Raw genomic sequence first — 22815 nt, 5'->3', positions numbered from 1 at the left:
AGTATCTTGGTGAGAATTTTTGCATCCATATTCATTAGGGATATTGGTCTGTAATTCTCTTTTTGATGGGGTCTTTGTCTGGTTTTGGGATCAAAGTAATGCTGGCCTCATAGAACAAGTTTGGAAGTTTTCCTTCCATTTCTATTTTTTGAAACAGCTTCAGAAGAATAGGTATTATTTCTTCTTTAAAAGTTTGGTAGAATTCCCCTGGGAAGCCATCTGGCGCTGGAATCTTGTTTTTTGAGGTTTTTGATTACTGCTTCAATTTCCTTGCTGGTTATTGGTCTGTTCAGATTGTCTGTTTCTTCCTGTTTCAGTCTTGGGAGTTTATAAGTTTCCAGGAATGCATCCATTTCTTCCAGATTGCTTAATTTGTTGGCATATACCTACTGATAAAAAGTTTCTAACAATTGTTTCTATTTCCTTGGTGTTAGTCATGATCTCTCCTCTTTCAATCATGATTTTATTAATTTGGGTCCTTTCTCTTTTCTTTTGTATAAGTCTGACTAGAGGTTTATTGATCTTATTAATTCTTTCAAAGAACCAGCTTCTAGTTTCTTTGATCTGGTCTGTTTCATTGATTTCTGCTCTAATCGTTATTATTTCTCTTCTCTTACTTGGTTTAGGCTTTATTTGTTGTTCTTTCTCCAGGTCCTTTAGGTGTAAGGTGAACTTGTGCATTTGGGATTTTTCTGATTAAGAGAGAGGCTTAGATGGCTATGTATTTCCCTTTTAGGCCTGCTTTTGCAGTATCCCATAGGTTTTAAACCGATGAGTTTTCATTCTCATTAATTTCAGTGAATTGTTTAAGTTCTTCTTTAATTTCTGGTTGACCCGTTCATTCTTTAGCAGGATGCTCTTTAGCCTCCAGGTGTTTGAGTTCCTTCTAAATTTCTTCTTGTGATTGAGTTCCAGTTTCAAAGCATTGTGGTTTGAAAATATGCATGGGATAATCTCAATCTTTTCGTATTGGTTGAGACCTGATTTTTGACTCAGTATGTGGTCTTTTCTGTAGAAAATTCCATATGCACTTTAGAAGAATGTGTATTCTGTTGTTTTAGGATGGAATGTTATGTATATGTGCGTGAAGTCCTATCTGGTCCAATATGTTATTCAGAGCTCTTGTTTCTTTGTTGATTTTCTGCTTAGATGATCTGTCCATTGCTGTGAGTGGGGTGTTGAAGTCCCCTAGTATTAACATATTATTATCGATATGTTTCTTTACTTTGGTTATTAATTGGTTTATATAATTGGCTGCTCCCACGTTGGGGACATAGATATTTACAGTTGTTAGATCTTCTTGTTGGATAGACCCTTTAAGTACAATATGGTGTCCCTCTACATCTCTTACTAAAGTCTTTGGTTTGAAAATTTGTCTGATAATGAGGATTACTACTTTACGGTCCATTGGTGAGGTAAATGGTTCTCTAACCCCTCACTTTCCATCTGAAGGTGTCTTTAGGTTCAAAATGTGTCTCTTGTAGATATATATGGATGGGTCCTGCTTTTTATCCAGTCTGATACTCTGTCTTTTTCTTGGAGCATTCCGTCCATTTACATTTAGACTAACTATTGAATGATATGTATTTAGTGCCATTGTATTGCCTGTAAGGTCCCTGTTTCTGTAGATTGTCTTTGATACTTTCTCGTCTCTGTTACTCTTGGGGTCTCTTTGCTTACGGTATCCCCCTTAATATTTCTTGCAGGGCTGGCCTGGTGGTCACATATTCTTTCAGTTTCTCTCTGTCCTGGGAACTCTTTATCTCTCCTTCCATTATGAATGATAGTCTTGTTGGATAAAGTATTCTTGGCTGCTTTCTTCTCATTTAGTACCCTGAATATTATCTTGCCAGCCCTTCCTGGCTTGCCAGGTCTCTGTGGACAGGTCTGATGTTATTCTGATGTTCCTCCCTCCATACATAAGAAATCTCTTCCCCGTAGCTGCTCTCAGGGTAGTTTTCCTGGCTCTAAGATTTGCAAGCTTCACTAATACATGTCAATGTTGATCTGTTTTTATTGATTTTGGGAGGAGTCCTTTCTGCCTCTTAGACGTGAATGTTTGTTTCCTTCCCCAGATTAGGGAAGTTCTCAACCATGATTTGCTCAAATATACCTTCTAGGCCTCTCTCTCCACCCCGTCTTGGATCCCGATGATCTTGATACTGGTTCTTTTCAATGTATCATTAAATTCTCTAAGTCTCTCTTCATGTGCTATGAGTTTTCGCTCTTTTCTTCAGTTTCCTTCCTTTCCATCAGCCTGTCTTCTAAATCACTTATTCTCTCTTCTGCCTCACTTACCCTATCTTTTAGAGCATCCAATTTAGACTGCATCTCATTGATAGCATTTTAAAATTTGGCCTGATTTAATATCTCATTTCTGCCCTTAGGGAGTATGTATTGTCATGTGTACTTTTTTTCACGTCTGGCTATTAGCTTTATAATTGCTATCCTGAATTTTGTCTCTGACATCTTGCTTATATCCATATTCATTAGTTCTGTGGCAGAGGATACTGTCTCTGGTTCTTTTCTTTGTTGAGAGTTCCTCCTCCTAGTCATTCTGTCGAGGGATGGTTAAGTGAATGAACAGAGTCCAAAATATCAACCACGACCCAAAATGCACCCTAGAAAAAATTCGAAGTGGTCGGAAGCTACCACAGATACGCAAAGCCAAGATGATCCAAAACGATAAAAAAAGGTTGGGGAGAGACTATAATCTCTCAGGGTGGACAAAGCAGGGTGATCTACCTGTTCTTGATTGATTTTTGGTCTGTGTGTTAAAAGACACTATATTGCAAGATTGCAAAGAAATCAGAATTTATATATATATCAAGATAAAATTGAATAGAGTGAAAAATGGACCAGTATGGGGCATAAATCTATAAAACATAGATGTGGGGGAAAAAGTTAAAAAGCGTCTTAAAAACATAGGCTGGGAAGTAAGAATCTATTTGAAACGGGAAGAGGGTTAAAAAGGGAAAAAGATAAAGAAGGAAAAGAAAAAAAGAAATATAAAATTTTAGCCTCAAGTATAAATGAGTTGTGAGGGAACACTTGGAGCTCAATATATTATTTTCTCCTGGCACTGGAGTTTTACAGTCCTGTGGGAAATAAGCTTGCCATTCACCTGTTCCTTCAGTCTGTCTTCTGGGGGAGGGGCCTGTTGCTCGTCTTCTCCGAGTCTTTGCCTGGGTGGAGTTGCCCCACCCCACGTCAAAGGGATGGGCTTAATGTGAGCTGCCTGTCTGTTGTGGTTTTGGTTCCCTGGCGGCTTTCCACGCCTCTTTCTAGAGTCAGAGCAGATATGGCCGTGCAGGAATCTCTGGCCCAGAGCTGCAAGGTCGCGGTCACCTTTCTTCAATAAACCCTCCAGGTCAAACCGTGTCTACTTCTGTGTGTACCAAACTCCACAGACTTGAGCTATTCGCACCCACTACAACTCTCCCAGGGGAGTTCCAGGGAACCATGAGCATCTGTGTGCTTTGTGCCTTTGCAGTTGTGAGCGGCCTTGGGTTTGTGCATGCACTCTCTTTAGCAGCTCCCAGGTCACAGCTGGATGCCGCCCCAGTGTCCTTTCAGGGGCCACACCACCCTTAGAGCTGTTGCCCTGTTGTGGGCACAAGCCATTTCATATCTCTCCTGGGATATTAAACAGCCCACACCTTCTAGTCCTTTTCAGGGTCCTCAGGCAGAAAACAGTCTCCCTACTGGCCCAGCTCACAGTTTATGGTGACAGGAGCTGAGAGTCCCTTCTGGGCTCATTGACCATAACCAGTCTCCCTGCTCCACTGCTTGGGCACTCTATCGGTTCAGGCTCCCCCATTCTCAGTCTCCTGGCATCCTGAGACCACAGTGATCCACCTAGAATTCCGCCCTGTTCATCCCCTGTGCCCTTTTCAGAAAGGGATGTCACTGGAGCAGATTTTACAAGGGTCCCGATTTTGTGCTCTGGTGTTAAATCACTTTCCAGTGGCCAGCTTATGGAGGCTCCCTCCCCCCCTCCATTTATCTTCTGATATTTCCCCCAGAAGATCCAAGGTTCCGTACCTCCTACCTTGCAAAAAGTGGTTTTTCTGCTTGTAGAGATCCAGATAAGTTTTCTTACATCACAGGTTGAATTCATACGTGTTCAGAATGGTTTGATAGATATTCAGCTAAATTTGAGGGACCAGATGAAACAAGGTTGGTCCCCTACTCTGCCGCCATCTTGCCCCTCCATTTATGAGTTCTAATAGTTTTTTTTTGGTGGAGCCTTTAGGGTTTTCCCTATATAGTATCATATCATCTGCAAATAGTGACAGTTTTACTTCTTCCTCACCAGTTTGGATGCTTTTAGTTCTTTCTCTTCTGGTTGCTATGGCTAGGACTTCCAGTATTACGTTGAATAAAAGTGGTAAGTCTTGTTCGTATCTTAGAGGAAAAGCTTTCAGCTTTTCACCTTTGAGTGGGAGGTTATTTGTGGGTTTTTTATATCCAGCCTTTATTATGTTGAGGTATGTTCCCTCTACATCCACTTTATTGAGAATTTTTATCATGAATGGATGTTGAATTTTGTAAAATGCTTTTTCTGCTTTTACTGAGATGATCATATGATTTTTATCCTTCATTTTGTTAATGTGGTGTATCATGTTGATTGATTTGCAAATATGTATCCTTCTTTGCATTTCCGGGAAAAAATGTACTTGATCATGGTGGATGATCCTCGTAATGTGTGTTGAATTTAGCTTGCTAATATTTTTTGCATCTGTGTTCATCAGAGGATGTTGGCCTATAATTTTTCTTTGTGGTGTCTTTATCTTGTTTGGTATCAGGGTAATACTGGCCTCATGGAATGAATTTGGAATCTTTTTTTTTTTTTTTTTTTTTCTATTTTGAAATAGTTTGAGAAGAATAGTTATTCACTCTTTTTCAAATGTTTGGTAAAATTTACCTGGGAAGTTGTCTGGTACTAGACCTCTGTTTATTGGGAATTTCTGTATTACTGATTCAATTTTGTTTCTAATAATTAGTCCATTCAGATTTTCTATTTCTTCCTTATTCACTGTTGGAGAACTGTATGTTTCTAGGAATTAATCCATTTGTTCTAGGTTGTCCAATTGGTTGGCATATAGTTTTTCATAATAGTCTCTTATAATCCTTTGTATTTCTGTGATTTTGGTTGTAACTTCTCTTTCATTTCTGATTTTATTAATTTGAATCCTCCCCCACCCCACCTTTTTTTTTTTTTTTTTTATGATGATTCTGGCTGAAGGTTTATCAATTTTTTTTATCTTTTCAAAAACCAGCTCCTAATTTCATTGATCTTTTCTGTTTTTTAGTCTCTATTTCACTTATTTCTGTTGTAATTTTTATTCTACTAACTTTGGGTTTTATTTGTTCTTTTTTTTTTAGTTTTTTTAAGTATAAGGCTAGATTGCTTATTTGAGATTTCTCTTTTTTCTTTAGGAAAGCCAGTACCATTATAAACTTCCCTCATAGAACTACTACTTTTATGACATCCCAAAGATTTTGAACTCTTATGTTTCCATTTTCTTTGGCTGCATGTATTTTTTAATTTTCTCCTTGATCTCTTCATTGACCCATTGGTTGTTTAATTGTATGTTGTTTAGCCTGCACATGTTTGCAGGTTTTTTCCAGTTGTTTTCTTATCATTAATTTCTGGTTTCATACCATTGTGCTCAGACAAGATACTTGATGTGATTTCCATCTTAAATTTATTGAGACTTGTTTTGTGTTCTAACATGTGATCTGTCCTGGAGAATGTTCCATGTACCCTCAAGAAGAAAGTATATTCTGCTGATTTGGGATGAAATGTTCTATATGCATCTATTAAGTTCATTTGATCTGTTGTGTGGTTCAAAGCCACTGTTTCCATATTGATTTTCTCTCTGAATGATCTATCCATTGATGTAAATGTGGCGTTAAAGTCCCCTACTATTATTATATTATTGTCAATTTCTCCCTTTATGTCTGTTAATATTTGCTTTATATATTTAGGTGCATCAATATGTGTAATTGTTAAATCCTCTTGTTGGATTGATCCCTTTATCATTACATCATGCTCTTTGTCTCTTATTACAGAATTTGTTTAAAAAGTCTGTTTTCTCTCATGTATGTATTGCTGCCCCAGATTTTTTTTTTTTTTTCTCTTCTCTTTTTTGTCTTACATTTGCGTGGAGTATCTTTTTCATCCTCTCATTTTCAGTAGTCTGTATGTGTCTTAGGATCTGAAGTGAATCTCTTGTAGGCAGCATGTAGATGGGTCTTGTTTTTTTTATCCACTCAGTCATCCTGTGTCCTTTGATTGGAGTATTGATTCCATTTACATTTGAAGTAATTATTGACAGGTATATACAAAATAATATTGCCATTTTGTTAATTGTTTTGTTTGTTCTTGTGGTTCTTTCCTATTCCTTTCCTCTCTTGCTGTCTTCCCTCATGATTGATGACTTTCTTTAGTTTTATGAAACTTGGATTCTTTTCTCTTTTTTGTGTGTGTATATGTTTTATATTTTTTTGGTTTTTAGTTACCATGAGGTTCATATATAACATCCTAGGTATATAACATTCTGTACTTAAGTTGGTGGTCGCTTAAGTTTGAACACATTTGAAAGGCATATTTTTACTCCCCAGTGTTTTATGTATATTATGTCATATTTTACATCTTTTTATTTTATGAGTCCTTAACTAATTTTTTAGATATAGTTTACTACTTTTGTCTTTTCAGCTTTCAAACTAGCTTTATAAATGGTTGATCTACAAACTTTATTATGTGTTTACCAGTGAAATTGTTTACCTTTCATAATTTTCTTTCTTCTACTCATAGCCTTTTCTGCTTAAAGAAGTCCATTTAACATTTCATAATATAGGGGCGCCTGGGTGGCTCAGTTGGTTAAGCGGCTGCCTTCGGCTCAGGTCATGATCCCAGGATCCTGGGATCAAGCCCTTCATCGGGCTCCTTGCTCCGCAGGAAGCCTGCTTCTCCCTCTCCCACTCCCCCTTCTTGTGTTCCCTCTCTTGCTGTGTCTCTCTCTGTCAAATAAGTAAATCTTAAAAAAAAAAAAACTTCATAATATAGGCCAGTTTAGTGATGATGAACTACTTTAACTTTTGTTTTGGAAAATACCTCTCCATCAATTCTGAATGATAATATTGCTGGGTATAGTATTTTTGGTTGTAGGTTTTTTTCTTTCAGCACTTGGAACATATATATCATGACACTCTCTTCTTACCTGCAAAGTTTCTGCTGAAGAGTCAGCCGATAATCTGGTGGGGTTTCCCTTGTACAAAACTAGTTGTTTTTCTCTTGTTGCTTTTAAGAGCCTCTCTTTATCTTTAATTTTTGACGTTATACTTGTTATATGGCTTGGTGTGGACCTCCTTGGGTTCATGTTTTTTTTGGGGTTCTCTGTGCTTCCTGGACCTGGATGTCCATTTCCTTCCCCAGGTTTGGAAAGTTTTCAACTATTAATTTTTCAAGTTTTTTTGCCCCTTTCCCTCTCTCTTCTCCTTCTGGGATTACTATAATGTAAATGTTAGTATGCTTATTGTCTCAGAGGTACTTTAACCTAATCTTGGTGGGCTTTTTCTTAATTCTTTTTTTTTTTCTTTTTGCTGTTCAGCTTGGATACTTTGCAGTATTCTGTATTCTAGATAGCCGCTCCATTCTTATACATCCTCTAATCTGCTCCTGAGTCCTTCTAGTATGTATTTCATTTCAGTTATTGTATTTTTCAACTCTGATTGGCTCTTTTTTATATTTTCTGTCTCTTTGTTGAAGTTCTGAGTTCCTCCACTCTTCTCTCAAGTCCAGTGAAGATCTTTATGATTATTACTTTAAACTCTTTATCAGCTAGATTGTATATCTCCGTTTCACTTAGTTCTTTAGTCTTGTTCTCTCATTTATTTTTTTAAAGATTTATTTATTTTAGAGAGTGAGAGAATGGGAAGGGGCAGAGGGAGAAGGAGAGAAGTAGACTCCGCACTGAGCATGGAGCCTGATGCAGGGCTCGAATCTCATGACCTGAGGCAAAATCAAGAGTTGGACGTTTAACTGACTGGGCCGCCCACGGGGCCCTTGTTCTTTCATTTAGAGCATATTTCTCTGTCTCCTCATTCTGTTTTACTTTCTGTGTTTCTGTGAATTAGATGGAATAGCTAAATCTCCCAGTCTTAAAGGTATGGCCATGTGTAGGAATATTCCCTGCATAGACTGTACGCCTGGCAACTTAGGCTGGCTGCTGGAGCTGTAGCCGGTACAGGCTGGGGGTGTGGGGGCACTCTGCATCAGGGGCACCCTGATGGACAGGTCAAACAGCCACAAACTGGGCTGCTCCATGTAGTGGGTGCCCTGTCAGAAAAGCTGGCGCTGGAGCAGGCACGGGCCAGGGTGTCCCCAGGGTGCTCACATCAGGGCCATTTTGGCAAGAGGGCTAAAGCTGTAGTCAATGCAGGCTAGAGTTGTTCCATTACTTACCACACTGCGATAGCATTATTGGGAGACTAGAGCTGGAATGGGTACAGGCAGAGGTACCACCTTGGGTATGCAGCTGGAGTTGGTGTGGGCTAGGCGCCCAGGTCACCAAGGCAACAGGCCACCTGGAGCACCCAGACTCTGCTCCCCTCTGTATATCAAGATGGAGAAGGAACATAAACAATGATGTTCACCAGCACCTCTGATCTGGAGAGAGTTCTAGCTATTATGTTTGCTGGACACTCTAGGGTAGTAAAAGGGTTTCCACCACTTCTAGTCTAGTAGCCCTTTAATCTGCAGGTTTTTTCTGTGACCTAGGGTGGGCATATCTTCTACTGGTCCCTCAGTACTATCTCTCCCCACTGCATTTCACAGCATCAGAGGTCAGATTACTCTCATCACTATGTTCTGTCCCTCCTACCTCTCTGTGGTCCCGCTATCTTTTATTGTGCAGAAGCTGTTCAATCAGCCCTGTTCTTTAGGAGGAATTACTCCATATATAGGTATACATTTGGTGTGTTTGTGGGAGGAGGGGAGTTCAGAGTCTTCCTACACCGCCATCTTGGGCACCTCTCCCATTTGTTTTTTTATATAGATGATCATTATCGTCTATAAACAGTTTTGTCTCCTGTCAATTCTTTTATCTTGTATTTTCTTTGTGACACTTTAATGGCGTCTGTTCTAGCCAGGCCTCTAGTCTGCAGAGGAAGCATCAGCAGTGAGAGCAGTTTTCCTAGAGTGGGTCTCAGTCTAAGAGGGTTGCACCTGAATTTCCTCCATTGAGTGTGATGGGTTTTGGTATAGGTTCTGGGTATGTGGCCTTTATCAAAGTAGGACAGTTTCCTTCTATTCCTGTTCTTCTAGGAGTCTTTAATCATAAATATTGAACTGTATCAAATGTTCTTCTTTATCTGTGAGATAATCCTATATATAATTTTTCTCTTTTGTTCTATTTCTACATAGATAGATTTTGTGATAGTGAATCATCCTTGAATTCCTGAGCTAAATTCCCATAATGATTCTTTTATTTTTTACATTTTTTTAAATAAGCTCTATGCCCAATGTGGGGCTCAGTCAAACTCAAGACCCTGAGATCAAGAGTCACATGATCCACCAACTGAGCCCTAGGTGCCCCTGGGTTAGCTATTTTTTAATTTAGGATTTTTCGTTTTTATTCTTTGATGAACTTTTTATATGTCTTCATCTGGTTTTAGAAGCAAGATTATATTAGCCTTATAATCTGAATAAGAGATTCTAATTCTTTAAAGCTTAGTACCAGTCCTGAGGGTTTGGGGTTTCTTGAGAACATCTTTGGTTACCATTTCAATTTTTTTCATGATTATTGAACTATTTGAATATACTGTTTGTGTCTTCTTATTCATAAGGTCATTTAATTTTTTTTAATTTATTTTTTATTTTTTTAAAATTTTTTAAATTTTATTATGTTATGTTAGTCACCATACAATACATCATTGGTTTTTGATGTGGTGATCCACGATCCGTTGTTTTCATATAACACCCAGTGCTCCATGCAGTACGTCCCCTCCTTAATACCCATCACTGGGCTAACCAATCCCCCCTCCCCTCTCCCCTCTAAAACTCTGTTTGTCATTTAAAATGGAGTAATTTTTTTTCTTTATACCCAATGATACTTAATTAAATTTTGTATGTACATTTCTATACATATATTCTAAAGAGCCTTTTTCTTGAATTTTTCTTTTTTTATTTAAATTTTGTTACTTAACATACAGTGCAATATTGGTTTCTGGAGTAGAATTCAGTGATTCATCACTTTTATATGTCAGCCAGTGCTCATCACAAGTGCTCTCTTTAATACCCATCCCCCATCTAGCCCATCCCCCAGCCATCTCACTCCATCAACCCTGTTTGTCTCTGTCGTTAAGAGTCTCTTACGACTTGTTTCCCTCTCCTTTTTTTTCCTTTTCTCCCTTCCCATATGTTCATCTGTTTTCTCCCTTAAATCCCACATATGAGTGAGATCATATGGTATTTGTCTTTCTCTGACTTATTTAACTTAGCATAATACACACCAGCTCCATCCACCTGTTGCTAATGGCAAGATTTCATTCTTTTTTATTTTATTATGTTATGTTAATCACCATACATTACATCATTAGTCTTTGATGTAGTGTTCCGTGATTCATTGTTTGCGTATAACACCCAATGCTCTATTCAGTACATGCCCTCTTTAATACCCAACACCAGGCTAACAAGATTTCATTCTTTTTAATGGCTGAATAATATTCTGTTGTGCATATATACCATATCTTCTTTATCCATCAGTTAATCAACATTTGGGTTCTCTCCATAGTTTGGCTATTGTTGATAATGCGTCATATGCCCCTTTGAATCTGTATTTTTCTATACGTTGGGTAAATACCTAGTAGTGCAATTGCTAGATCATAGGGTAGTTCTATTTTTAACTGTTTTTTTCTTTTTCTTTTTCTTTTCTGTACATTGCATTTTATTTTTTTAATTATGTTATGTTAATCACCATACATTACATCATTAGTTTTCGATGTAGTGTTCCGTGAATCACTCTTTGCATATAACACCCCGTGCTCCATGCAGAACGTGCCCTATTTAATACCCATCACCAGGATAACCCATCCCCCCACCCCCCTCTCCTCTAGAACCCTCACTTTGATACTCAAGAGTCCATATTCTCTCATGGTTCGTCTCCCCTCCGATTTCCCCCCCTTCAATCTTCCCCTTCTGCTATCTTCTTTTTTTTTTTTTTTTTTTTTTAACATATAATGTCTTATTTGTTTCAGAGGTACAGGTCTGTGATTCAACAGTCTTACACAATTCACAGTGCTCACCATAGCCCATACCCTCCCCAATGTTTATCACCCAGCCACCCCATCCCTCCCACCCCCCACCACTCCAGTAACCCTCCATTTCTTTTCTGAGATTAAGAATTCTTCATATCAGTGAGGTCATATGATACATGTCTTTCTCTGATTCACTTATTTCGCTCAGCATAATACCCTCCAGTTCCATCCACATCATTGCAAATGGCAAGATTTCATTCCTTTTGATGGCTGCATAATATTCCATTGTATATATATACCACATCTTATTCACTCATCTGTAGACGGACATCTTGGCTCTTTCCATAGTTTGGCTATTGTGGACATTGCTGCCATAAACATCGGGGTGCACGTACCCCTTCGGATCCCTACATTTGTATCTGTGGGGTAAATACCCAATAGTGTAATTGCTAGGTTGTAGCATAGCTCTATTTTCAATTTTTGAGGAACCTCCATACTGTTTTCCAGAGTAGCTGCACCAGCTTGCATTCCCCCCAATAGTGTAGGAGGGTTCCCCTTTCTCCACATCCCCGCCAACATCTGTCGTTTCCTGACTTGTTAATTTTAGCCATTCTGACTGGTGTGAGGTGGTATCTCATTGAGGTTTCGATTTGGATTTCCCTGATGCTGAGCGATGTTGAGCACTTTTTCATGTGTCTGTTGGCCATTTGGATGTCTTCTTTGGAAAAATGTCTGTTCATGTCTTCTGCCCATTTCTTGATTGGATCTTTTGTTCTTTGGGTGTTGAGTTTAATAAGGTCTTTATAGATTTTGGATACTGGCCCTTTATCTGATGTGTCATTTGCAAATACCTTCTCCCATTCTATCGGTTGTCTTTTGGTTTTGATGACTGTTTCTTTTGCTGTGCAAAAGATTTTTATCTTGATGAAGTCCCAATAGTTCATTTTTGCTCTTGCTTCCCTTGCCTTTGGCGATGTTTCTAGGAAGAAGTTGCTGCGGCTGAGGTCGAAGAGGTTGCTGCCTGTGTTCTCCTTTAGGATTTTGATGGACTCCTGTCTCACATTTAGGTCTTTCAACCATTTGGAGTCTAGTTTTGTGTGTGGTGTAAGGAAATGGTCCCGTTTCATTCTTCTGCATGTGGCTATCCAATTTTCCCAACACCATTTATTGAAGAGACTGTCTTTTTTCCACTGGACATTCTTTCCTGCTCTGTGAAAGATTAGTTGACCATATAGTTGAGGGTCCATTTCTGGGCTCTCTGTTCTGTTCCATTGATCTATGTGTCTGTTTTTGTACCAGTACCATACAATCTTGATGATGACAGCTTTGTAATATAGCTTGAAGTCCAGAATTGTGATGCCACCAGCTTTGCTTTTCTTTCTCAACATTCCTCTGGCTATTCGGGGTCTTTTCTGGTTGCATACAAATTTTAGGATTTTTTTGCTCCATTTCTTTGAAAAAAGTGGATGGTATTTTGATAGGGATTGCATTGAATGTGTAGATTGCTCTAGGTAGCATTGACATCTTCACAATCTTTGTTCCTCCATTCCATGAGCATGGAATGTTTTTCCATTTCCTTGTGTCTTCCTCAGTTTCTTTCTGAGTATTTTATACTTTTCTGAGTATAGATCCTTTGCCTCTTTGGTTAGATTTGGTTAGATTTATTCCTAGGTATCTTATGGTTTTGGGTGCAATTGTAAATGGGATCGACTCCTTAATTTCTCTTTCTTCTGTCTTGTTGTTGGTGTATAGGAATGCCACTGACTTCTGTGCATTGATTTTATATCCTGCCACTTTACTGAATTCCTGTATGAGTTCTAGCAGTTTTGGGGTGGAGTCTTTTGGGTTTTCCACATGCAGTATCATATCATCTGCAAACAGTGAGAGTTTGACTTCTTTGCCGATTTGGATGCCTTTTATTTCCTTTTGTTGTCTGATTGCTGTGGCTAGGACTTCTAATACTATGTTGAATAGCAGTGGTGATAGTGGACATCCCTGCCGTGTTCCTGACCTGAGGGGGAAAGCTCTCACTTTTTCCCCATTGAGAATGATATTTGCTGTGGGTTTTTCATAGATGGCTTTTATGATATTGAGGTATGTACCCTCTATCCCTACACTCTGGAGACTTTTGATCAAGAAATGATGCTGTACTTTGTCAAATGCTTTTTCTGCATCTATTGAGAGGATCATATGGTTCTTGTTCTTTCTTTTATTAATGTATTGTATCACATTGATTGATTGGCGGATATTGAACCAACCTTGGAGCCCAGGGATAAATCCCACTTGGTTGTGGTGAATAATCCTTTTAATGTACTGTTGGATCCTATTGGCTAGTATTTTGGTGAGAATTTTTACATCCGTGTTCATCAAGGATATTGGTCTATAATTCTTTTTGCTGGGGTCTTTGTCTGGTTTTGGGATCAAAGTAATGGTGGCCTCGTGAAACGAGTTTGGAAGTTTTCCTTCCATTTCTATTTTTTGGAACAGTTTCAGAAGAAGAGGTATTAATTCTCCTTGAAATGTTTGGTAGAATTCCCCTGGGAAGCCCTCTGGCCCTGGGGTTTTGTTTGTTGGGGGAGATTTTTGATTACTGCTTCAATTTCCTTGCTGGTTATAGGTCTGTTCAGGTTTTCTGTTTCCTCCTGGTTCAGTTTTGGTAGTTGATACATCTCTAGGAGTGCATCCATTTCTTCCAGATTATCTAATTTGCTGGCATATGATTTCTCATAGTATGTTCTTATAATTGTATTTCTTTGGTGTTGGTTGTGATCTCTCCTCTTTCATTCATGATTTTATTTATTTGGGTCATTTCTCTTTTCTTTTTGATAAGTCTGACCAGGGGTTTATCAATCTTGTTAATTCTTTCAAAGAACCAGCTCCTAGTTTCGTCAGTCTGTTCTACTGTTCTTTTGGTTTCTAGTTCATTGATTTCTGCTTTGATCTTTATTATTTCTCTTCTCCTGCTGGGTTTACGCTTTATTTGCTGTTCTTTCTCCAGCTCCTTTAGGTGTAGGGTTAGGTTGTGTATTTGAGACCTTTCTTGTTTCTTGAGAAGGGCTTGTAGTGCTATATACTTTCCTCTTAGGGCTGCCTTTGCTGCATCCCGAAGATTTTGAACAGTTGTGTTTTCGTTTTCATTTGTTTCCATGAATTTTTAAATTCTTCTTTAATTTCCTGGTTGACCCATTCATTCTTTAGTAGGATGTTCTTTAGCCTCCATGTATTTGAGTTCTTTCCAACTTTCCTCTTGTGATTGAGTTTCAAAGCACTATGGTCTGAAAATAGGCAGGGAATGATCCCAATCTTTTGGTACCGGTTGAGACCTGATTTGTGACCCAGGATGTGATCTATTCTGGAGTATGTTCCCTGGGCACTAGAGAAAAATGTGTATTCCGTTGCTTTGGGATGGAATGTTCTGAATATATCTGTGACGTACATTTGGTCCAGTGTGTCATTTAAATTCTTTACTTCCTTGTTGATCTTTTTTTTTTTTTTAAGATTGAATTTATTTATTTGACAGAGACACAGCGAGAGAGGGAACACAAGCAGGGGGAGTGGGAGAGAGAGAAGCAGGCCTCCCGCGGATCAAGGAGCCCAATGCGGGGCTCGATCCCAGGACCCTGAGATCATGACCCGAGCCAAAGGCAGACACTTAACGACTGAGCCACCCAGGTGCTCCTGTTGATCTTTTTCTTAGATGATCTGTCCATTTCAGTGGGGGGGGTGTTCCCTACTATTATAGTATTGTTGTCAATGTGTTCCTTTGCTTTTGTTATTAATTGGCTTATATAATTGGCTATTCCCATGTTAGGGGCATAGATATTCACAATTGTTAAATCTTCTTGTTGGATACACCCTTTAAGTAGGATATAGTGTCCATCCTCATCTCTTATTATAGTCTTTGGTTTAAAATCTAATTTGTCTGTAACATAATCAACCATTTTTTCTGTGAATATACTGCTCTCATTGCTATCTCGAGCTCAGACATACTCATTCCCCACCTGTTGCTTTTTGGCTTTGCCACTTTCAATAAAGTGAGCACACTGCTCATCATCCTCAAAAAAAATAAAAATAAAAAAAATAAAATAAAATCTAATTTGTCTGATAGAAGGATTGCCACCCCAGCTTTCTTTTGGTGTCCATTAGCATGGAAAATGGTTTTCCACCCCCTCACTTTCATCTGGGGGTGTCTTTGGGTCTGAAATGAGTCTCTTGCAGACAGCATATCGATGGGTCTTGTTTTTTTATCCAGTCTGATACCCTCTGTCTTTTGATTGGGGCACTTAATCCATTTACATTCAGGGTAACTATGAATTTAGTGCCATTATATTGCCTGTAAGGTGACTGTTACTGTATATGGTCTGTGTTCCTTTCTGGTCCTTGTTACTTTTAGGCTTTCTCTTTGCTTAGAGGACGTCCCCCTTTCAATATTTCTTGTAGGGCTGGTTTTGTGTTTGCAGATTTCTTTAGTTTTTGTTTGTCCTGAAAGCTTTTTATCTCTCCTTCTATTTTCAGTGACAGCCTAGCTGGATATAGTATTCTTGGCTGCATATTTTTCTCATTTAGTGCTCTGAATATATAATACCAGTCCTTTCTGGCCTGCCAGGTCTCTGTGGATAGGTCTTTTGCCAATCTAATGTTTCTGCCATTGAAGGTTACAGATCTCTTCTCCCGAGCTGCTTTCAGGATTTTCTCTTTGTCTCTGAGACTCATAAGTTTTAGTATTAGATGTCGGGGTGTTGACCTATTTTTATTGATTTTGAGAGGGGTTCTCTGTGCCTCTTGGAATTTGATGCTTGTTGCCTTTGCCAAATTAGGGAAGTTCTCTGCTATAATTTGCTCCAATATACCTTTTGCCCCTCTCTCTCTTTCTTTTTCTTCTGGGATCCCAATTATTCTAATGTTGTTTCATCTTATGGTATCGCTTATTTCTTGAATTCTGCCCTTGTGATCCAGTAGTTTTTAATCTCTCTTTTTCTCAGCTTCTATATTTTCCATCATTTGGTCTTCTATATCACTGATTCTGTCTTCTGCCTCATTTATCCTAGCAGTTAGAGCCTCCATATTTTTTTTTTTTAAAGATTTTATTTATTTATTTGACAGAGAGATAGCACAAGTAGGCAGAGTGGCAGGCAGAGGGAGAGGGAGAAGCAGGCTCTCCACTGAGCACGGAGCCGGACGTGGGCTCGATCCCAGGACCCCAGGATCATGACCTGAGCCGAAGGCAGCCGCTTAACTGACTGAACCACCCAGGCACCCCTAGAGCCTCCATTTTTGATTGCATTTCATTAATAGCATTTTTGATTTCGACTTCGTTAGATTTTAATTCTTTTATTTCTCCAGAAAGGGTTTCTCTAATAACTTCCATGCGTTTTTCCAGCCCGGCTAGTATCTTTAAAATCATCATTCTGAACTCTAGTTCTGACATCGTATTAATGTCCTTATTGAGTAGGTACCTGGCAGTCGGTACTGCCCTTTGTTCTTTTTGTTGAGGTGACTTTTTCCATCTTGTCATTTTCTCCAGTGGAGAATAGATGAATGAGAGAACAAAATGCTAACAGGGTAATAATGTCCCCAGAAAATATACTCTAAACAAATCAGAAAAGACCTGAAACCGGGGGAAAAGAAAGGGAAAGAAAGAAAAAAGAAAAGAAAAAGATAAAAACAAAAACAGAACAAAACAAAATAAAATAATATGATCAAATATGATCAGGCTCGTGCATAGGTCAGTGCCACACACTAGATTTTGGGTGTATTTTGGTCTGTTAGAAGAAAGTGCCTCCCAAAATTTTAAAGAAAGAAAAACTTATATATGTACAAAAATAAGGGTTGATTCGATTAAAGGATGGAATATGACTGTAATGGTGGAAATTATAAAAGATTTTATAAAAGGAATAGATAAGAAGTTGGTTGAAAAAAGAAAGAAGAGAATTTAAAAAGAAAAACGGGAGAGAATGTGATCAGGCAGGAGACTAGAACAAAGCCATTCACTAGAGATTTAGGGTATATTTTGGTCTGTTAGTAGAAACTGTATCCAAAATTTTAAAGAGAGAACAACTTATATATATATATATATATATATATATACCAAAAATAAGGTTTACTACTATGAACAGATAGAATATGACTCTAAAAATGAAAAATGAGTAAGATTTTTTTAAAAGGATTGATAAAGATGTTGGTTGAAAGAGGGAAAAAGAAAAATTCAAAAAAAAGAAATTAAAATAAAAATTAACTTTGAAAGACTAAAGAATCATGGGAAAAAAGCCGTGAATTCTATGTGCAGTATTCCCCTAGTGCTGGAGTTCTGCCGTTCTCATTGATGGGTAAATTGGTCTTGGCTGGCTGTTCTCGCTGATCTTCTGGGGGAGGGGCCTGTTGCCGTGGTTCCCAAATGTCTTTGCTGGAGGCGGAATTTCCCTGCCCTTGCCAGTTCGGGCTAAGTAATCTGCTTGGGTTTGCTCTCAGGAGGTTTTGTTCCCTGCAAACTTTCCCTACGGCTTTGGAGGACGAGAGTGAAAATGGCGGCCTCCCAATCTCCGCCCCGGAGGAGCCAACAACTCGGGGCCCCACTCCTCAGTGAGACCCCAGAGAAAAGCAGTCAGTCACTCCCATGTCTCTGGTCTTAAGCCGCACTCCGTGCTCACCCGGCCTGTGACCCGAGTGTTTCTATCTCTGGCACCTGACCCCGTGTGGAGTCTCCAATCCCAGCAGAGTCCTCTGTGCGCTTCCTTGCTGCTCCTCCTGCCGTCTCCCTGTATCTGCCACTTGTTGGGTCCCTGCTGGAGGAGCAGTGGCTCGACTATACCTTGGATCATGGTTTATGGCAACCCCGAGCTGAGAGCCTTGGCTCTGTCTCTGCAGCCGGCTTCCCCCACTCCCGATACCTAGGAGCTCTGCCGCACTCAGGCACCCCCGGTCTTTCTGTGACCCCACGGGTCCTGAGACCACACTGTCCCAGCGAGTTTCCACCCCCTGCTTAGCTACTGGAGCAACGTCCCTCAGCAGAGCCGACTTCTAAAAGTTCCGATTTTGTGCTCTGCCGCTCTATCACTTGCCAGAAGCGGCTTACGGAAGCCCCCTCCCCCCGCCGTCTATCCCTCGGAACATCGCCTCAGATTCACTTCTCCGCACCTCCTACCTTCCAGAAAGTGGTCACTTTTCTGTTCAGAGAGTTGTTGCTATTCTTTTCTTCGATCTCCTGTTGAGTTCGTAGGTGTTCAGAATGGTTTGATCCCTATCCAGCTGAATTCCTGGGACCAGATGGAATCCAGGTCTCCTACTCCTCCACCATCTTGCTCTGGTACCCCCTATTTTTAACTTTTTGAGGAACCTCCAAACTGTTCAGAGTGGCTGCACCAGCTTGCATTTCCACCAACAGTGCAAGAGGGTTCCCCATTTTCTGTATCCTTGCCAACACCTGTTGTTTCTTCTTGTGTTGTTAATTTTACCCCTTTCTGACAGGTGTAAGGTGGTATCTCATTGTGGTTTTGATTTGTACTTCCCTGATGATGATGATGTTGGGTATCTTTTCATGTGTCTGTTAGCCATCTGGGTGTCTTGTTGGAAACATGTCTATTCATGTCTTCTGCCCAATTCTTAACTGTATTACTTGTTTTATGGGTGTTGAGTTTGGTAAGTTAAAGATCCTTTCTCAATTGACTATTTGAATGGAGTCATAAATCCAGAATTGTGGCATAGTTGCTCAAGTGTTTTTTTTTGTTAACTCTCATAATTTAAACTTTTTAAATATCATTCCAGTAGATGAGACAGATGGCCGAAGCTGGCTGGAACAGCATGTGGTTCATCAGTACTGGACAACCAGATCCTCAAGGTTTCCTCATAGTTTACATTTGCACTCCAATTTAGCTGCTTTCTGGTAAGAAGCTAAGTTTTTCATTTAATGTGTTAATAGAAGAAACTTTGATATCTTAATATTTGCTTTTGATTTATGACTTAAGTCAAATACTTTCCTGAAATTTAAGATTTTTTTTTAGCAATTCTAATACATTTTTCAGTTACTTAATTATTTTAAAAATGAGATTATTGTTTAATTATAGTCTGTTTTTTGATTTGTTACTTTCAAAGCTAATGGATTGGTATGAATTAGGTCATGTATTTGATTTCTGTTTTAATGCACCTACTAAAAAATACAATTAGTATTTTTCTAAAATAATACATACTTTTAAACACTTGGCTAAATCAGCAATGAATATAGTAATTGGAATTGTTCTGGGGTGCCTGGGTGGCTCAGTTGGTTAAGCATCTGCCTTCAGCTCAGGTCATGGCTCCAGGGTCCTGGGATTCAGCCCCGCCTAGGGCTCCATGCTCAGCGGGAAGCCTACTTCTCCCTCTTCCCCCACCTCACCACCTCCCTGCTCATGTTTTCTCTCCCTCTCTCTCAAATAAATAAATAAAATCTTTTTTAAAAAATTGGAATTGTTCTGAAAGTACTTCTCTGAGAGTATTACAGTTGACATGTAGAAATGAGTATGGGAGGGCATTTAAAACATGTTAATATATTTGCTTATTGATTACTGGTTAAATTACCACTAAATGCATTTTTTTTTTTTTTTAAGATTTTATTTATTTATTTGAGAGAGAGAGAATGAGAGACAGACAGCACAAGAGGGAAGAGGGCAGAGGGAGAAGCAGACTCCCCGCTGAGCAGGGAGCCCGATGCGGGACTCGATCCCGGGACTCCAGGATCATGACCTGAGCCGAAGGCAGTCGCTTAACCAGCTGAGCCACCCAAGCGCCCAAATGCATATATTTTTTAATGCATGTAATTTTACTTCATGAGAAACCTTTTCATTGACATTTGATGTTTGCTGTCTAATAGGGACCAACACTTGTGTAGCAGTGACCCATTATATGTTCCAGATGACAGAGTTTTTGTTACTGAGACACAGGTTATTCGGGAAACCTTATGGTAAGTCCTATTAAGCTAATTAATAGTGTAGAAGACTTTGTTACTGAGAAGCAGAATTTTGGTTTTTGAAGGAAAAATATTCATGGTTTCTTCACATGCATACTAGAAAATAGGCCATTAGGTTTAACCCAAAACCGTTTCTAATGGGCACCTAAACATAAATTGGGGGAGTCAGAAAACCCAAACTTCAGCGTCGATTGTGAAGGTTATGAGAATTTGATATGTTTACTTCTTTTCCATTTTAAGTCATGTGTATGCTATTTAATTAGATTATACCATTATTTTTTAATTACTGACTTCAAAGAAAGGCTTCTAGTATGCTAGGCAGAGTATGTCCTATACCAGAGTGTATATCCAGGTCCTATATCTGGAAACCAGGAATCTACGAATTTAGGTTGTGAAAAAAAAAAGAATTTAGATTGTGTTCATATAAAAATGAAAATGAGAAATGCAACATGTAGTGCTGGTACTACTAAAATTTCCAGGTTCTGGGTCTCTCTGCCACAAAGGATAATACTGACAATTTTTTTTCTTTCTTTTTTTTTTTTCTTTTAATACTTCCACAACTTTTTTTTTAATTCAATTAGCCAACATATAGTACATACTTAGTTTCAGATGTAGTGTTAAACAATTCACTAGCTGCTGTTCTTTCTCCAGCTTCTTTAGATTTAAGGTTAGCTTATATATTTGAGATTTTTCTAATTTTTTGAGAAAGGTTTGTATTACAATGTCCTCGTAGGACCACCTTTGCTGTATCCCAAAAGTTTTGTACTGTTGTTTTCATTTTCATTTGTTCTTATGAATTTTTTACATTGTTCTTTAATTTCCTGGCTGACCCATTCATTCCTTAGTGGGATGCTCTTTAACCTTCAGGTGTTTGCGTTCCTTCCAAATTTCTGCGTGTAATTGAATTCAGGGTTAAGGCATTGTGGTCTGAAAATACTCAGGGAATAATCCCAAACTTTTGGTATTGGTTGAGACCTGATTTGTGATCCTGTATGTGATCTAGTCTGGAGAATGTTTCATGTGCACTCGAGAAGAATGCATTTTTTGTTGCTTTAGGATGGAATGTTCTGAATATCTCTGTGAAGTCCATCTGGTCCAGTGTGTCATTCAAAGCCCTTGTTTCCTTGTTGATCTCTGCTTAGATGATCTGTCCATTGCTGTAAGTGGGGTGTTAAAGTCCCCTGCTGTTATTGTATTATTATTAATGTGTTTCTTTAATTTGGTTATTAATTGGTTTATATTATTGGCTACTCCCAAGTTAGGAGCATAAATATTTATAATTGTTAGATCTTCTTGTTGAAAAGACCCTTTAAGTATGATATAGTATCCCTCTTTATCCCATACTACACTGTTTGGTTTAAAGTCTAATTTGTCTGATATAAGGATTGCTACCCCAGCTTTCTTTTGATGCCCATTAACATGGTAAATGGTTCTCCGCCCCGTCACTCTCAATCTGGAGGTCTCTTTAGGTCTAAAATGAGTCTGTTGTTGACAGCATATGGATGGGCCTTGTTTTTTTATCCAATCTGATACCCTGGGTCTTTTGATTGGAGCATTTAGAGTACATTCAGAGTAATTGTTGAAAGATGTGAATTTAGTGCCATTGTATTACCTGTAAAGTCCCTGTTTCTTTAGATTGTCTGTTTCTTTCTGGTCTTTGTTACTTTTGGGCTCTCTCTTTGCTTACAGGATCACCCTTAATATTTCTTGCACAGCTGGTTTAGTGGTTTCATAATCTTTCAGTTTCTCTCTGTCCTGGAAGCTCTTTATTATCTCCTTCCATTCTTTTTTTTTTTTTTTTTTAAAGATTTTATTTATTTTATTTGACAGAGAGAGAGATAGCAAGAGCAGGAACACAAGCAGGGGGAGTGGGAGAGGGAGAAGCAGGCTTCCTGCCGAGCAGGGAGCCCGATGTGGGACTCGATCCCAGGACCCTGGGATCATGACCTGAGCCGAAGGCAGACGCTTAACAACTGAGCCACCCAGGCGCCCTATCTCCTTCCATTCTGAATGACAGCCTTCCTGGATAAAGTATTCTTGGCTGTATATTTTTCTCATTTAGCACACTGAATATATCATGCCATTCCTTTTTTGGCTTGCCAGATTTCTGTGGATAGGTCTTTTGCCAGCCTCATGTTTATACCATTGTACGTTAAGAACCTCTTGTCTTGAACTGCTTTCAGGATTTGCCCTTTATCTCTGAAATTTGCAAGCTTCCGTATTACATGTTGGGGTGTTAATCTGTTTTTATTGATTTTGGGAGGGGTCCTCTCTCTCTTGGACTTGAAATGCCTGTTTCCGTCCCCAGAGTAGGAAAGTTCTCACCTATGATTTCTTCAAATATACCTTCTGTCCCTCTCTTTCTTTCTTTTCCCTCAGGGACTCCATAATTCTTTTTTGTTGTTTTTTGTTTTTTACCCCTAAAACATCATTTATTGAGTACAAACTGCTGACATATTATTAGCTAAGGGTTTTACAGGCTTTATAAATGTCGTGAAAACAAATAAGATAAAGTAAAACATTTATTTTTTTTATTATGTTATGTTAGTCACCATACAGTACTTCATTAGTTTCTGATTAGTGTTCCATGATTCATGGAACATATAGCACCC

General features: G+C 38.8%; 1 protein-coding gene across 2 annotated transcripts in view; it reads left to right on the top strand.

The window, feature by feature from the left end:
• TUBGCP5 (tubulin gamma complex associated protein 5) overlaps positions 1–22815 on the top strand; it is a 77570-nt gene that overhangs the window by 17296 nt on the left and 37459 nt on the right. Inside the window, exons 4-5 of one of the 2 annotated variants that reach the window (XM_032395396.1) lie at positions 19027–19144; positions 20108–20197. In XM_032395396.1, the coding sequence (XP_032251287.1) occupies positions 19027–19144; positions 20108–20197 (208 nt within the window). The remainder of the gene's footprint in view (positions 1–19026; positions 19145–20107; positions 20198–22815) is intronic. The other variant, XM_032395397.1, reaches the window with a different exon arrangement.

The sequence above is a fragment of the Phoca vitulina genome, unplaced genomic scaffold (genome assembly GCF_004348235.1).
Source record: "Phoca vitulina isolate PV1807 unplaced genomic scaffold, GSC_HSeal_1.0 scaffold84, whole genome shotgun sequence".
In the NCBI taxonomy this organism is placed as follows: domain Eukaryota; kingdom Metazoa; phylum Chordata; class Mammalia; order Carnivora; family Phocidae; genus Phoca; species Phoca vitulina.
This window is presented reverse-complemented; position numbering and strand designations above follow the sequence as displayed.